The 17,477-nt window shown below is 44.8% G+C and overlaps 1 protein-coding gene across 1 annotated transcript in view; it reads right to left on the bottom strand.

Annotated features, from left to right (window-relative positions):
• The window catches only part of si:dkey-215k6.1 (transmembrane protein 132C), a 371,736-nt gene that overhangs the window by 53,125 nt on the left and 301,134 nt on the right, over window positions 1-17,477 (bottom strand). Inside the window, exon 6 of the mRNA XM_055918399.1 lies at window positions 6,020-6,163. Within this exon, the coding sequence (XP_055774374.1) occupies window positions 6,020-6,163 (144 nt within the window). The remainder of the gene's footprint in view (window positions 1-6,019; window positions 6,164-17,477) is intronic.

The following is a 17,477-nucleotide window of genomic DNA, read 5'->3' as shown; positions in this document are numbered from 1 at the left end:
ATTTGCTTTATTAAGCTATCAACACGTTTATTTGCTTTATTAAGCCATCAACACGTTTATTTGCTTCATCATGCAACATCAGCACTTCTCTCTTTGTGTGTGGTGGCAACGCTAGGTGATGTGGGTAATGAGCCCAAGTACTACTGTCCCCTCCTCTCCCCTCCTGTTTCCTCCTCTCCCCTCCTGTTTCCTCCTCTCCCCTCCTGTCCCCTCCTGTTCCCTCCTCTCCCTTCCTGTTTCCTCCTCTCCCCTCCTGTTTCCTCCTCTCCCCTTCTGTCCCCTCCTGTTTCCTCCTGTCCCCTTCTGCCCCCTCCTGTCCCCTTCTGTCCCTTCCTCTCCCCTCCTCTCCCCTCCTGTTCCCTCCTCTCCCCTCCTGTTCCCTCCTCTCCCCTCCTGTTTCCTCCTCTCCCCTCCTGTCCCCTCCTGTTCCCTCCTCTCCCCTCCTCTCCCCTCCTGTTCCCTCCTCTCCCCTCCTGTTTTCCTCCTCTCCCCTCCTGTCCCCTCCTGTTCCCTCCTCTCCCCTCCTGTTTCCTCCTCTCCCCTCCTGTCCCCTTCTGTCCCCTCCTCTCCCCTCCTGTCCCCTCCCGTTCCCTCCCGCTCCCTCCTGTTCCCTCCTCTCCCCTCCTGTCCCCTCCTGTTCCCTCCTCTCCCCTCCTGTTCCCTCCTCTCCCCTCCTGTTCCCTCCTCTCCCCTCCTGTTCCCTCCTCTCCCCTCCTGTTTCCTCCTCTCCCCACCTGTCCCCTCATGTTCCCTCCTCTCCCCTTCTGTTTCCTCCTCTCCCCTCCTATTCCCTCCTCTCCCCTCCTGTTTCCTCCTCTCCCCTCCTGTTCCCTCCTCTCCCCTCCTGTTTCCTCCTCTCCCCTCCTTTCCCCTCCTGTTCCCTCCTCTCCCCTCCTGTTTCCTCCTCTCCCCTCCTGTCCCCTCCTGTTCCCTCCTCTCCCCTCCTGTTTCCTCCTCTCCCCTCCTGTCCCCTCCTGTTCTTTCCTCTCCCCTCCTTTCCCCTCTACTCCCCTCCTGTTCAATCCTCTCCCCTCCTGTCCCCTCCTGTTCCCTCCTCTCCCCTCCTTTCCCCTCCTGTCTCCTCTTGTCCTCTCTTCTCCCCTTCCCCTCTCCCCTCTTCCGCCCTCTTCTCCCCTCCTCTAACTTGCTGTCCCTTCCTCTCCCTTTCTGTTTCCTCCTCTCTTCTCCTTTCCCCTCCTTTCCCCTCTACTCCCCTCCTCTCCCCTCTTCTCCCCTCCTCTAACTTGCTGTCCCTTCCTCTCCCCTCCTGTTTCCTCCTATCTCCTCAGCTCCCCTCCTGTCCCCTCCTGTCCCCTCCTGCCCCACCCTGTCTCCTCCTGTCTCCTCCTGTCATCTCTCCTTTCTCCTCCTGTCTCCTCCTGTCCCCTCATGTCCCCTCATGTCTCCTCCTGCCCCACGCTGTCTCATCCTGTCCCCTCCTGTCTCCTCCTGCCCCATGCTGTCTCCTCCTGTCCCCTCCTGTCTCCTCCTGCCCCATCCTGTCTCCTTCTCTCCCCTCCTGTCCCCTCCTGTCTCCTCCTGCCCCATGCTGTCTCCTCCTGTCCTCTCCTCTCCCCTCCTAGCCCATCCTGTCTCCTCCTGCCCCATGCTGTCTCCTCCTGTCCCCTCCTGTCTCCTCCTGCCCCATGCTGTCTCCTCCTGTCCCCTCCTGTCTCCTCCTGCCCCATCCTGTCTCCTCCTCTCCCCTCCTGTCCCCTCCTGTCTCCTCCTGCCTCATGCTGTCTCCTCCTGTCCCCTCCTCTCCCCTCCTGTCCCATCCTGTCTCCTCCTGCCCCATGCTGTCTCCTCCTACCCCATGCTGTCTCCTCCTGTCCCCTCCTCTCCCCCCCTGTCCCCTCCTGTCTCCTCCTGCCCCATGCTGTCTCCTCCTGTCCCCTCATGTCTCCTCCTGCCCCATCCTGTCTCCTCCTCTCCCCTCCTGTCCCCTCCTCTCCCCTCCTGTCTCCTCCTGCCCCATCCTGTCTCCTCCTCTCCCCTCCTGTCTCCTCCTGCCCCATGCTGTCTCCTCCTGTCCACTCCTCTCACCTCCTGTCCCCTCCTGCCCAATGCTGTCCCCTCCTTTTCCCTCGTCTCCCCTCCTGTCCCCTCCTGTCCCCTCCTCTCCCCTCCTGTCTCCTCCTGCCCCATGCTGTCTCCTCCTGTCCCCTCCTCTCTCCTCCTGTCCCCTCCTGTCTCCTCCTGCCCCATGCTGTCTCCTCCTGTCCACTCCTCTCACCTCCTGTCCCCTCCTGCCCAATGCTGTCCCCTCCTTTTCCCTCCTCTCCCCTCCTGTCCCCTCCTGTCCCCTCCTCTCCCCTCCTGTCTCCTCCTGCCCCATGCTGTCTCCTCCTGTCCACTCCTCTCACCTCCTGTCCCCTCCTGCCCAATGCTGTCCCCTCCTTTTCCCTCCTCTCCCCTCCTGTCCCCTCCTGTCCCCTCCTCTCCCCTCCTGTCTCCTCCTGCCCCATGCTGTCTCCTCCTGTCCCCTCCTCTCTCCTCCTGTCCCCTCCTGTCTCCTCCTGCCCCATGCTGTCCCCTCCTCTCTCCTCCTGTCCCCTCCTGTCTCCTCCTGCCCCATGCTGTCTCCTCCTGTCCCCTCCTCTCCCCTCCTGTCCCATCTTTGTCTCCTCCTGCCCCATGCTGTCTCCTCCTGTCCCCTCCTCTCCCCTCTTGTCCCCTCCTGTCTCCTCCTGCCCCATGCTGTCTCCTCCTGTCCCCTCCTCTCCCCTCTTGTCCCCTCCTGTCTCCCCCTGCCCCATCCTGTCTCCTCCCCTCTCCTCCTGTCCCATCCTGTCTCCTCCTGCCCCATGCTGTCTCCTCCTGTCCCCTCCTCTCCCCTCTTGTCCCCTCCTGTCTCCTCCTGCCCCATGCTGTCTCCTCCTGTCCCCTCCTCTCCCCTCTTGTCCCCTCCTGTCTCCCCCTGCCCCATCCTGTCTCCTCCCCTCTCCTCCACTCTCCTCTTGTCCCCTCCTGTACCCTGCTGGAACCTGACCTACACATACTGCTGTGTCAACATCAGGACATCACGTATAGCATCCCTAATAACACAAATACACAGAATGCACACGAGACTCACATATCAATTCCCTCCTCCTAATGGGGGGGGGGGGGGGGGGGGGGGGCTGTCATCAAGGAGGAGATACACAAGATAAAGGGACATGTCTAATGGGGTGACGATAAGACTATTGCAACTTGTTTTTACTTTCAAGTGACGCTAGAGGTTCATCTTGGCCATTCAGAAGTCCCAAACACAAACAGGGTTAACTGAAAAAGCTAAGTGAATCAGGTAGATGCTAAACATTTGGTGTTTTGGGGCTAGATTCAATCAGTTCTGCCTCAACACGTGATTACCGACAACTGCATAGCAGTTTCATTGCTTTTATTTAGGCGAACTGTCAAATCAGCAAACGCTTCCTGGCGTTTTACAAAAAAATCCCATGCAGCCTTGTTCCCAGTTTGAACACTGGGATGTGTATTGTAATCTACACCATGATTAGGAATGTGTATTGTAATCTACACCATGATTAGGAATGTGTATTGTAATCTACACCATAATTAGGAATGTGTATTGTAATCTACACCATGATTAGGAATGTGTATTGTAATCTACACCATAATTAGGAATGTGTATTGTAATCTACACCATAATTAGGAATGTGTATTGTAATCTACACCATAATTAGGAATGTGTATTGTAATCTACACCATAATTAGGAATGTGTATTGTAATCTACACCATAATTAGGAATGTGTATTGTAATCTACACCATGATTAGGAATGTGTATTGTAATCCACACCATAATTAGGAATGTGTATTGTAATCTACACCATAATTAGGAATGTGTATTGTAATCTACACCATAATTAGGAATGTGTATTGTAATCTACACCATAATTAGGAATGTGTATTGTAATCTACACCATAATTAGGAATGTGTATTGTAATCTACACCATAAATAGGAATGTGTATTGTAATCTACACCATGATTAGGAATGTGTATTGTAATCTACACCATGATTAGGCTGATAGAAATGCATTTCTGTTTTTAATGATTTTCAATTTAAGTGTCATTATTTGTATATAGCCTAGACCTTCTCGTTCTGAACTTCTAATGCAAGTGGTGTGCATTTAAATGGTTTGAAACTTGTCTGCCTGTTGAACACACATCCTCAGCCTTCTATAGGAATTTAACGACTGCATAGGACTATGTTTTGGATGACTGGCTGAGAATGCTTATTGAATTGTTTAATTTCTGTCTTTTCTATTCCAGACATTCTGAAATTCACTAAAGCATCCCATGTATATAACTTTAGTCTTTCACTTTTCACTTTTTGGCTTTGTGACAATGACCACACAAGCAGCCGCTCACCGATTGGACAGCTCTAACGCAGTTACACCTCCAACACCGCCAAAACACCAGCTATGTGGGTGTCGGCTATCGCCAGTTAACACTTGATCTGATTGAATCTAGGCCTTTATTTTGGTGAAACACAGGTCTGAGAGACAGTCGGTCCCACTCCTCTAGATTCCCCACCAGACCTGGGTTCTGCCTTTGATTGAGCCTGCCTGCACTGTCCAATGAGCGGGGTTTGTACGTTTGGGACTATTCTATTGAACGTTGCACCACCAGGCTTCCTTAAGCAAGTGCAGATAAAGTATTCATGAGAAAACGAATACTATTTGATCCCAGGCCAGGTCGGCTCCATACACAGGTTTCAGTGGTACACCAGCCTTGTGCAGATTGGCCTAGCGTATATAGGTTCATAAGGGAAAGTCCTGGCGTCCACTCCTTTTTACAGTTGTGAGATGATCTGACTTCCAGACAACACTGTTAAAATAACTTTCTTACTGTCTGCCTACCTGGAAAAGGCTTCCGGGAGCTATTGTCATATCTAGGTTAAAGGTGTGCATTGGTTTAACCTGAAGGGAATTCCTGTCAGATTGGCTGTCAACAGAGCAAGCTGGAGATTTTACATGTGGGCCTTCCCAGTCACGAGAGAGTGACAGCAAAGCTGCCTGTCTGCTTCTGATTCACTTCCTGCCAAAGTGTTGGAGATATAACATAACACAACTCTGGAGGTTTCTGATATGAAACAGACAGGGCCTGAAACAGTTGCTTCTGGCGTTAATTACACTTTCTGTGGTCGTCGTTTGTATCACTGATATGGAATGAGGACCCGCGGTTCCACTATTCCATGGTTCCACGGTTCCAGCGTATTGATTGTATTTAAACAACACCTTGCTCCATGTTATAGGAAATTGCCTTGATATTGAATGTGTCAGAGTAATGGTTTTTGTTTTGGCCCTTGGCTGAGGGCCAAGGCAATAGGAGTCAATCTTTTAGATGCCACTTTGTCTGTTTCGAACGCTAGCGACAAAAGGTGTAATTCAACGGGCTAAGCTGGGCATAATCAGGAGGTAGGGTACTAGCACCTTTATAAAAAAAAACAGACTGTATTACGTCTTGACTTTACAACTCTCTTTATCTAATTCAACAAACACAAGAGATGAATACTGCTTCCACATAATAACTGCCTAATTATGGAAATGTAGAACGAATTAGCAACAAACTCTGTTTAGCAGCTGAGAGCTATTTGTTGAGAGCAACCTTCATTTTCCTCAGTTTCTTTTGTAGGATTGTATTTCTGCTCCACGTGTCCTTGCATTAGCAGACTTTAGTGCATGGACATCTGTGTTTCGACAGGAAAGGTTTATGCAAACAACTTAGCCAATGTATTAATGTGGCAGAGGACATCACTGTGCTTGCTCAACAGCCTAACTTCCTTCACTGTCCCCTTACTAACTTCAAACTAGTGATCCTTCGCGTAGCAAACCGGAAAAAGATACCGAATCTTTAGCGTGACTGAGGTTAAGGTACAATCTATCGTCTGTACATCGTGGAGTCGAAGACAATCCAAGTAACAATATAGTTCTGTGTTCTGTTTATTGTGTTGGTTAGGCGGGCAATGATGTCGCAGACCGTTGTTAGGCAAGCGGGAAGTGTTCTTGACCGTACCTTGACCACGTCCTCGTCGGTGGACGTACAGCCGACCGTATCGTCCACTTCCCTCACAGTACCGTCCCACTCCACAGTGACCACCTTCACCGGCACTGCAACACGCCTGCCTGTTAGGATGGCCGTGTTCACGATCTCTGTGTCCTGCGAGAGAGATAGAGAGAGAAGGGGAGAGGGGAGCAGAGAGAGAGAGAGAGAGAAGCAGAAAGAGAAGGGGAGAGGGGAGCAGAAAGAGAGAGAGAGAGAAGCAGAAAGAGAAGAGGAGAGGGGAGCAGAAAGAGAGAGAGAGAAAGAGAGAGAAAGAGAGAGAAAGAGAGAGAGAGAGAGAGAGAGAGAGAGGAGAGAGAGAGAGAGAGAGAGAGAGAGAAAGAGAGAGAGAGAGAAAGAGAGAGAGAGAGAGAGAGAGAGAGAGAGAAAGAGAGAGAGAGAGAGAGAGAGAGAGAGAGAGAGATAGAGAGAGGAGAGAGAGAACGAGAGAGAGAGAGAGAGAGAGAACGAGACAGAGAGAGAGAGAGAGAGAGAGAGAGAGAGAGAGAGAGAGAGAGAGAGAGAGAGAGGGAGAGAGAGAGAGAGAGAGAGAGAGAGAGAGAGAGAGAGAGAGAGAGAGAGAGAGACAGAGAGAGAGAGAGAGAGAGAGAGAGAGAGAGAGAGAGAGAGAGAGAGAAGCAGAAAGACTACGTTAAGACATTTATGAAAATCAAGAAACAGGCGGACTTCGTTTGATACAATTTTTTTCTCTCCATAAACGGCAAGGCATAACAAGCCCTTAAGGAGACTGCTTGTGTAGTCTGTCAATCTTGATTTGCCACAGGTTGCAGAATAATGGATCCTCTCCTTTGCAGCCAGTGGGCGATGCCACCAGCCCAGCCTAAATCACACTGTTGCCACCGATTGCAGAGCCAAATTACAGAGCCAAATTGGTCCATTGTGGTCTTTTCCCCATGTGTACAAAGTACATACAGCAATTTGTCAGTAATGGGTATCAACTGGAAGCCCCACTGTGCTTTCAAGACCGCTCTGAGAGCCTATGTGTTGTAAATGACAGACCAAAGCACAGTGCATAGAAGTTTATCTAGAGATCATAACAGCTTTGAACATTACAACAGATGGGCTGTGTTTAAAAAGAGGCGAATGATGGATTACTCTCTTTCTCAAGACTGTTTGGCAAAATGAAGGCAAACATGACACAAATACCTGTCTGGTCTATGATAAGAATGAAATTGTTGCAAATCTGATGCAGTACGGTGACCCATGCAGTAGCAAAGCACAGTGGGAAACAGCAAACTCTTTTGGGTTTAATCACAGTCTTAAAGGGAGAGTTCATTATTTTTTGTATTTCCTTCATTAGTCCACTGTTAATACAATCCACAAAAAGTACAGAGCAAAAAATATGGCTGTGATGTGTTGTATTACATGAGTGAACTATTCCTTTAATCACAGACAGCTATTCAAACATCAGGTCGTTCATAAACACTTGAAGTTTAACAATAAGGATCTGTACACATAATTCATAATCTGGCATGTTTATGTCACTACAGTTATTTTGATCTAGAGTATACAGAAAATGTAGAAAACGGATGGAAATTTATTGGATTACATTAAGGGACATTTCCCTTCTCTGCTTCAGTTTGATCCTCCTGATGTAATGGAGGTGATGATGTAATGGAGCTGATGATGTAATGGAGGTGATGATGTAATGGAAGTGATGATGTAATGGAGGTGATGATGTAATGGAGGGGATGATGTAATGGAGGGGATGATGTAATGGAGGGGATGATGTACTGGAGGTGATGATGTAATGGAGGGGATGATGTAATGGAGGTGATGATGTAATGGAGGTGATGATGTAATGGAGGGAATGATGTAATGGAGGTGATGATGTAATGGAGGGGATGATGTAATGGAGTTGATGATGTAACGGAGGTGATGATGTAATGGAGGTGATGATGTAATGGAGGTGATGATGTAATGGAGGTGATGATGTAACGGAGGGGATGATGTAATGGAGGTGATGATGTAATGGAGGTGATGATGTAATGGAGGTGATGATGTAATGGAGGTGATTAGTAACTTAAAGATATCAGCAGCAGGTCATGATGAGATTGGTGCCTCTGGTGAAATAAGTGTCTTCCTCGATTACTGAGCCTCTAACGTACTGTATATCTTTACCAAATCTTTGCAATCTGGTAGTGTTCCTAAAGATTTAAAAAATTGCCAAAGTTATAACCCTCTATAAATCTGGGAATCCAAGATCTTTTAGAAATTATCGCCCAACATCTGTACTACCATGTTTTTTTTTAATCCTAGAAGAATTGGTGTATAAGAGAAAGTTGAAACGTTAAAATCACCCATATAGATTTCGTAAAAAACTACTCCACAGATATGACGCTTTTGCAACTTGTGGATAAAATCTTTACAGCGCTGAACAATGAACACACATCTTTTTAGATTTATCCAAAGCCTTTGACACGGTTGATCATTAAATATTACTTTATAAATTGTATTATTACGGTTTTCATGATTATACATATAATTGGTTATATAGTTATGTTTATGATAGAGAACAATGTGTTTATGCAAACGGCTGTGCATCTACCAGAGCTAAGATGTCCTGTGGAGTGCCACACGGTACGATAATTGGACCTTTGTTATTTTTAATCTATATCAATGTCCTGCTGGGTCTTCTACCATACCATACTAATCTATATCAATGTCCTGCTGGGTCTTCTACCATACTAATCTATATCAATGTCCTGCTGGGTCTCCTACCATACTAATCTATATCAATGGCCTGCTGGGTCTTCTACCATACTAATCTATATCAATGGCCTGCTGGGTCTTCTACCATACTAATCTATATCAATGGCCTGCTGGGTCTTCTACCATACCATACTAATCTATATCAATGGCCTGCTGGGTCTTCTACCATACTAATCTATATCTATGGCCTGCTGGGTCTTCTACCATACTAATCTATATCAATGGACTGCTGGGTCTTCTACCATACCATACAAATCTATATCAATGACCTGCTGGGTCTTCTACCATACCATACTAATCTATATCAATGTCCCGCTGGGTCTTCTACCATACCATACTAATCTATAGCAATGTCCCGCTGGGTCTTCTACCATACCATACTAATCTATATCAATGTCCCGCTGGGTCTTCTACCATACTAATCTATATCAATGTCCTGCTGGGTCTTCTACCATACCATACTAATCTATATCAATGGCCTGCTGGGTCTTCTACCATACTAATCTATATCAATGGCCTGCTGGGTCTTCTACCATACTAATCTATATCAATGGCCTGCTGGGTCTTCTACCATACCATACTAATCTATATCAATGGCCTGCTGGGTCTTCTAGCATACTAATCTATATCTATGGCCTGCTGGGTCTTCTACCATACTAATCTATATCAATGGCCTGCTGGGTCTTCTACCATACCATACTAATCTATATCAATGACCTGCTGGGTCTTCTACCATACTAATCTATATCAATGTCCCGCTGGGTCTTCTACCATACCATACTAATCTATATCAAAGTCCCGCTGGGTCTTCTACCATACTAATCTATATCAATGTCCTGCTGGGTCTTCTACCATACCATACTAATCTATATCAATGGCCTGCTGGGTCTTCTACCATACCATACTAATCTATATCAATGGCCTGCTGTGTCTTCTACCATACTAATCTATATCAATGGCCTGCTGGGTCTTCTACCATACTAATCTATATCTATGGCCTGCTGGGTCTTCTACCATACTAATCTATATCAATGTCCTGCTGGGTCTTCTACCCTACCATACTAATCTATATCAATGGCCTGCTGGGTCTTCTACCATACCATACTAATCTATATCAATGGCCTGCTGGGTCTTCTACCATACTAATCTATATCTATGGCCTGCTGGGTCTTCTACCATACTAATCTATATCAATGGCCTGCTGGGTCTTCTACCATACTAATCTATATCTATGGCCTGCTGGGTCTTCTACCATACTAATCTATATCAATGGCCTGCTGGGTCTTCTACCATACTAATCTATATCAATGGCCTGCTGGGTTTTCTACCATACTAATCTATATCTATGGCCTGCTGGGTCTTCTACCATACTAATCTATATCAATGTCCTGCTGGGTCTTCTACCATACTAATCTATATCAATGGCCTGCTGGGTCTTCTACCCTACCATACTAATCTATATCAATGGCCGCTGGGTCTTCTACCATACTAATCTATATCAATGGCCTGCTGGGTCTTCTACCATACCATACAAATCTATATCAATGTCCTGCTGGGTCATCTACCATACTAATCTATATCAATGGCCTGCTGGGTCTTCTACCATACCATACTAATCTATATCAATGGCCTTGCTGGGACTTCTACCCTACCATACTAATCTATATCAATGGCATTGCTGGGTCTTCTACCATACCATACTAATCTATATCAATGTCCTGCTGGGTCTTCTAACATACCATACTAATATATATAAATGGCCTGCCGGGTCTTCTACCATACTAATCTATATCAATGTCCTGCTGGGTCTTCTACCATACCATACTAATCTATATCTATGGCATGCTGGGTCTTCTACCATACTAATCTATATCAATGGCCTGCTGGGTCTTCTACCATACCATACTAATCTATATCAATGTCCTGCTGGGTCTTCTACCATACCATACTAATCTATATCAATGGCCTGCTGGGTCTTCTACCATACCATACCAATCTATATCAATGTCCCGCTGGGTCTTCTACCATACTAATCTATATCTATGGCCTGCTGGGTCTTCTACCATACTAATCTATATCAATGTCCTGCTGGGTCTTCTACTATACTAATCTATATCAATGGCCTGCTGGGTCTTCTACCATACTAATCTATATCAATGACCTGCTGGGTCTTCTACCATACCATACTAATCTATATCAATGGCCTGCTGGGTCTTCTACCATACTAGTCTATATCAATGTCCTGCTGGGTCTTCTACCATACCATACTAATCTATATCTATGGCCTGCTGGGTCTTATACCATACTAATCTATATCAATGTCCTGCTGGGTCTTCTACCATACCATACTAATCTATATCAATGGCCTGCTGGGTCTTCTACCATACTAATCTATATCAATGGCCTGCTGGGTCTTCTACCATACCATACTAATCTATATCAATGTCCCGCTGGGTCTTCTACCATACTAATCTATATCTATGGCCTGCTGGGTCTTCTACCATACTAATCTATATCAATGTCCTGCTGGGTCTTCTACCATACTAATCTATATCAATGGCCTGCTGGGTCTTCTACCATACTAATCTATATCAATGGCCTGCTGGGTCTTCTACCATACTAATCTATATCAATGGCCTGCTGGGTCTTCTACCATACTAATCTATATCAATGTCCTGCTGGGTCTTCTACCATACTAATCTATATCAATGTCCTGCTGGGTCTTCTACCATACCATACTAATCTATATCAATGGCCTGCTGGGTCTTCTACCATACCATACTAATCTATATCAATGGCCTGCTGGGTCTTCTACCATACTAATCTATATCAATGGCCTGCTGGGTCTTCTACCATACTAATCTATATCAATGTCCTGCTGGGTCTTCTACCATACTAATCTATATCAATGTCCCGCTGGGTCTTCTACCATACCATACTAATCTATATCAATCGCCTGCTGGGTCTTCTACCATACTAATCTATATCAATGGCCTGCTGGGTCTTCTACCATACTAATCTATATCAATGGCCTGCTGGGTCTTCTACCATACTAATCTATATCAATGGCCTGCTGGGTCTTCTACCATACTAATCTATATCAATGGCCTGCTGGGTCTTCTACCATACTAATCTATATCAATGGCCTGCTGGGTCTTCTAGCATACTAATCTATATCTATGGCCTGCTGGGTCTTCTACCATACTAATCTATATCAATGGCCTGCTGGGTCTTCTACCATACCATACTAATCTATATCAATGACCTGCTGGGTCTTCTACCATACTAATCTATATCAATGTCCCGCTGGGTCTTCTACCATACCATACTAATCTATATCAAAGTCCCGCTGGGTCTTCTACCATACTAATCTATATCAATGTCCTGCTGGGTCTTCTACCATACCATACTAATCTATATCAATGGCCTGCTGGGTCTTCTACCATACCATACTAATCTATATCAATGGCCTGCTGTGTCTTCTACCATACTAATCTATATCAATGGCCTGCTGGGTCTTCTACCATACTAATCTATATCTATGGCCTGCTGGGTCTTCTACCATACTAATCTATATCAATGTCCTGCTGGGTCTTCTACCCTACCATACTAATCTATATCAATGGCCTGCTGGGTCTTCTACCATACCATACTAATCTATATCAATGGCCTGCTGGGTCTTCTACCATACTAATCTATATCTATGGCCTGCTGGGTCTTCTACCATACTAATCTATATCAATGGCCTGCTGGGTCTTCTACCATACTAATCTATATCTATGGCCTGCTGGGTCTTCTACCATACTAATCTATATCAATGGCCTGCTGGGTCTTCTACCATACTAATCTATATCAATGGCCTGCTGGGTTTTCTACCATACTAATCTATATCTATGGCCTGCTGGGTCTTCTACCATACTAATCTATATCAATGTCCTGCTGGGTCTTCTACCATACTAATCTATATCAATGGCCTGCTGGGTCTTCTACCCTACCATACTAATCTATATCAATGGCCGCTGGGTCTTCTACCATACTAATCTATATCAATGGCCTGCTGGGTCTTCTACCATACCATACAAATCTATATCAATGTCCTGCTGGGTCATCTACCATACTAATCTATATCAATGGCCTGCTGGGTCTTCTACCATACCATACTAATCTATATCAATGGCCTTGCTGGGACTTCTACCCTACCATACTAATCTATATCAATGGCATTGCTGGGTCTTCTACCATACCATACTAATCTATATCAATGTCCTGCTGGGTCTTCTAACATACCATACTAATATATATAAATGGCCTGCCGGGTCTTCTACCATACTAATCTATATCAATGTCCTGCTGGGTCTTCTACCATACCATACTAATCTATATCTATGGCATGCTGGGTCTTCTACCATACTAATCTATATCAATGGCCTGCTGGGTCTTCTACCATACCATACTAATCTATATCAATGTCCTGCTGGGTCTTCTACCATACCATACTAATCTATATCAATGGCCTGCTGGGTCTTCTACCATACCATACCAATCTATATCAATGTCCCGCTGGGTCTTCTACCATACTAATCTATATCTATGGCCTGCTGGGTCTTCTACCATACTAATCTATATCAATGTCCTGCTGGGTCTTCTACCATACTAATCTATATCAATGGCCTGCTGGGTCTTCTACCATACTAATCTATATCAATGACCTGCTGGGTCTTCTACCATACCATACTAATCTATATCAATGGCCTGCTGGGTCTTCTACCATACTAATCTATATCAATGTCCTGCTGGGTCTTCTACCATACCATACTAATCTATATCTATGGCCTGCTGGGTCTTATACCATACTAATCTATATCAATGTCCTGCTGGGTCTTCTACCATACCATACTAATCTATATCAATGGCCTGCTGGGTCTTCTACCATACTAATCTATATCAATGGCCTGCTGGGTCTTCTACCATACCATACTAATCTATATCAATGTCCCGCTGGGTCTTCTACCATACTAATCTATATCTATGGCCTGCTGGGTCTTCTACCATACTAATCTATATCAATGTCCTGCTGGGTCTTCTACCATACTAATCTATATCAATGGCCTGCTGGGTCTTCTACCATACTAATCTATATCAATGGCCTGCTGGGTCTTCTACCATACTAATCTATATCAATGGCCTGCTGGGTCTTCTACCATACTAATCTATATCAATGTCCTGCTGGGTCTTCTACCATACTAATCTATATCAATGTCCTGCTGGGTCTTCTACCATACCATACTAATCTATATCAATGGCCTGCTGGGTCTTCTACCATACCATACTAATCTATATCAATGGCCTGCTGGGTCTTCTACCATACTAATCTATATCAATGGCCTGCTGGGTCTTCTACCATACTAATCTATATCAATGTCCTGCTGGGTCTTCTACCATACTAATCTATATCAATGTCCCGCTGGGTCTTCTACCATACCATACTAATCTATATCAATCGCCTGCTGGGTCTTCTACCATACTAATCTATATCAATCGCCTGCTGGGTCTTCTACCATACTAATCTATATCAATGGCCTGCTGGGTCTTCTACCATACTAATCTATATCAATGGCCTGCTGGGTCTTCTACCATACTAATCTATATCAATGGCCTGCTGGGTCTTCTACCATACTAATCTATATCAATGGCCTGCTGGGTCTTCTACCATACCATACTAATCTATATCAATGGCCTGCTGGGTCTTCTACCATACCATACTAATCTATATCAATGTCCTGCTGGGTCTTCTACCATACTAATCTATATCAATGGCCTGCTGGGTCTTCTACCATACCATACTAATCTATATCAACGACCTGCTGGGTCTTCTACCATACTAATCTATATCAATGTCCTGCTGAGTCTTCTACCATACCATACTAATCTATATCAATGGCCTGCTGGGTCTTCTACCATACGAATCTATATCAATGTCCTGCTGGGTCTTCTACCATACCATACTAATCTATATCTATGGCCTGCTGGGTCTTATACCATACTAATCTATATCAATGTCCTGCTGGGTCTTCTACCATACCATACTAATCTATATCAATGGCCTGCTGGGTCTTCTACCATACTAATCTATATCAATGGCCTGCTGGGTCTTCTAACCTTACCATACTAATCTATATCAATGTCCAGCTGGGTCTTCTACCATACTAATCTATATCTATGGCCTGCTGGGTCTTCTACCATACTAATCTATATCAATGTCCTGCTGGGTCTTCTACCATACTAATCTATATCAATGGCCTGCTGGGTCTTCTACCATACTAATCTATATCAATGGCCTGCTGGGTCTTCTACCATACTAATCTATATCAATGTCCTGCTGGGTCTTCTACCATACTAATCTATATCAATGTCCTGCTGGGTCTTCTACCATACCATACTAATCTATATCAATGGCCTGCTGGGTCTTCTACCATACCATACTAATCTATATCTATGGCCTGCTGGGTCTTCTACCATACTAATCTATATCAATGGCCTGCTGGGTCTTCTACCATACTAATCTATATCAATGTCCTGCTGGGTCTTCTACCGTACTAATCTATATCAATGGCCTGCTGGGTCTTCTACCATACCATACTAATCTATATCAATGGCCTGCTGGGTCTTCAACCATACTAATCTATATCAATGTCCTGCTGGGTCTTCTACCATACCATACTAATCTATATCAATGTCCTGCTGGGTCTTCTACCATACTAATCTATATCAATGTCCTGCTGGGTCTTCTACCATACTAATCTATATCAATGTCCTGCTGGGTCTTCTACCGTACTAATCTATATCAATGTCGTGCTAGGTCTTCTACCATACCATACTAATCTATATCAATGTCCTGCTGGGTCTTCTACCATACTAATCTATATCAATGTCCTGCTGGGTCTTCTACCATACTAATCTATATCAATGTCCTGTTGGGTCTTCTACCATACTAATCTATATCAATGTCCCGCTGGGTCTTCTACCATACCATACTAATCTATATCAATCGCCTGCTGGGTCTTCTACCATACTAATCTATATAAATGGCCTGCTGGGTCTTCTACCATACTAATCTATATCAATGGCCTGCTGGGTCTTCTACCATACTAATCTATATCAATGGCCTGCTGGGTCTTCTACCATACTAATCTATATCAATGTTCTGCTGGGTCTCCTACCATACCATACTAATCTATATCAATGGCCTGCTGGGTCTTCTACCATACTAATCTATATCAATGGCCTGCTGGGTCTTCTACCATACTAATCTATATCAATGGCCTGCTGGGTCTTCTACCATACTAATCTATATCAATGTCCTGCTGGGTCTTCTACCATACTAATCTACATCAATGTCCTGCTGGGTCTTCTACCATACTAATCTATATCAATGTCCTGCTGGGTCTTCTACCATACTAATCTATATCAATGTCCTGCTGGGTCTTCTACCATACCATACTAATCTATATCAATGGCCTGCTGGGTCTTCTACCATACTAATCTATATCAATGTCCTGCTGGGTCTTCTACCCTACCATACTAATCTATATCAATGGCCTGCTGGGTCTTCTACCATACTAATCTATATCAATGTCCTGCTGGGTCTTCTACCCTACCATACTAATCTATATCCATGTCCTGCTGGGTCTTCTACCATACTAATCTATATCAATGTCCTGCTGGGTCTTCTACCATACTAATCTATATCAATGTCCTGCTGGGTCTTCTACCATACCATACTAATCTATATCAATGTCCCGCTGGGTCTTCTACCATACTAATCTATATCAATGTCCTGCTGGGTCTTCTACCATACCATACTAATCTATATCAATGTCCCGCTGGGTCTTCTACCATACTAATCTATATCAATGTCCTGCTGGGTCTTCTACCCTACCATACTAATCTATATCAATGGCCTATTGGGTCTTCTACCATACTAAACTATATCTATGGCCTGCTGGGTCTTCTACCATACCATACTAATCTATATCAATGGACTGCTGGGTCTTCTACCATACTAATCTATATCAATGGCCTGCTGGGTCTTCTACCATACTAATCTATATCAATGTCCTGCTGGGTCTTCTACCATACTAATCTATATCAATGGACTGCTGGGTCTTCTACCATACTAATCTATATCAATGTCCCGCTGGGTCTTCTACCATACTAATCTATATCAATGTCCTGCTGGGTCTTCTACCCTACCATACTAATCTATATCAATGGCCTGCTGGGTCTTCTACCATACTAAACTATATCTATGGCCTGCTGGGTCTTCTACCATACCATACTAATCTATATCAATGTCCTGCTGGGTCTTCTACCATACTAATCTATATCAATGGCCTGCTGGGTCTTCTACCATACTAATCTATATCAATGTCCTGCTGGGTCTTCTACCATACTAATCTATATCAATGGACTGCTGGGTCTTCTACCATACTAATCTATATCAATGGCCTGCTGGGTCTTCTACCATACTAATCTATATCAATGGCCTGCTGGGTCTTCTACCGTACTAATCTATATCAATGGCCTGCTGGGTCTTCTACCATACCATACTAATCTATATCAATGGCCTGCTGGGTCTTCTACCATACTAATCTATATCAATGGCCTGCTGGGTCTTCAACCATACTAATCTATTTCA

The sequence above is a fragment of the Salvelinus fontinalis genome, chromosome 4, assembly GCF_029448725.1.
Source record: "Salvelinus fontinalis isolate EN_2023a chromosome 4, ASM2944872v1, whole genome shotgun sequence".
Taxonomy (NCBI): Eukaryota; Metazoa; Chordata; class Actinopteri; order Salmoniformes; family Salmonidae; genus Salvelinus; species Salvelinus fontinalis.
The sequence above is the reverse complement of the archived record's forward strand: the minus strand, read 5'-3'. Positions and strand labels throughout refer to the sequence as shown.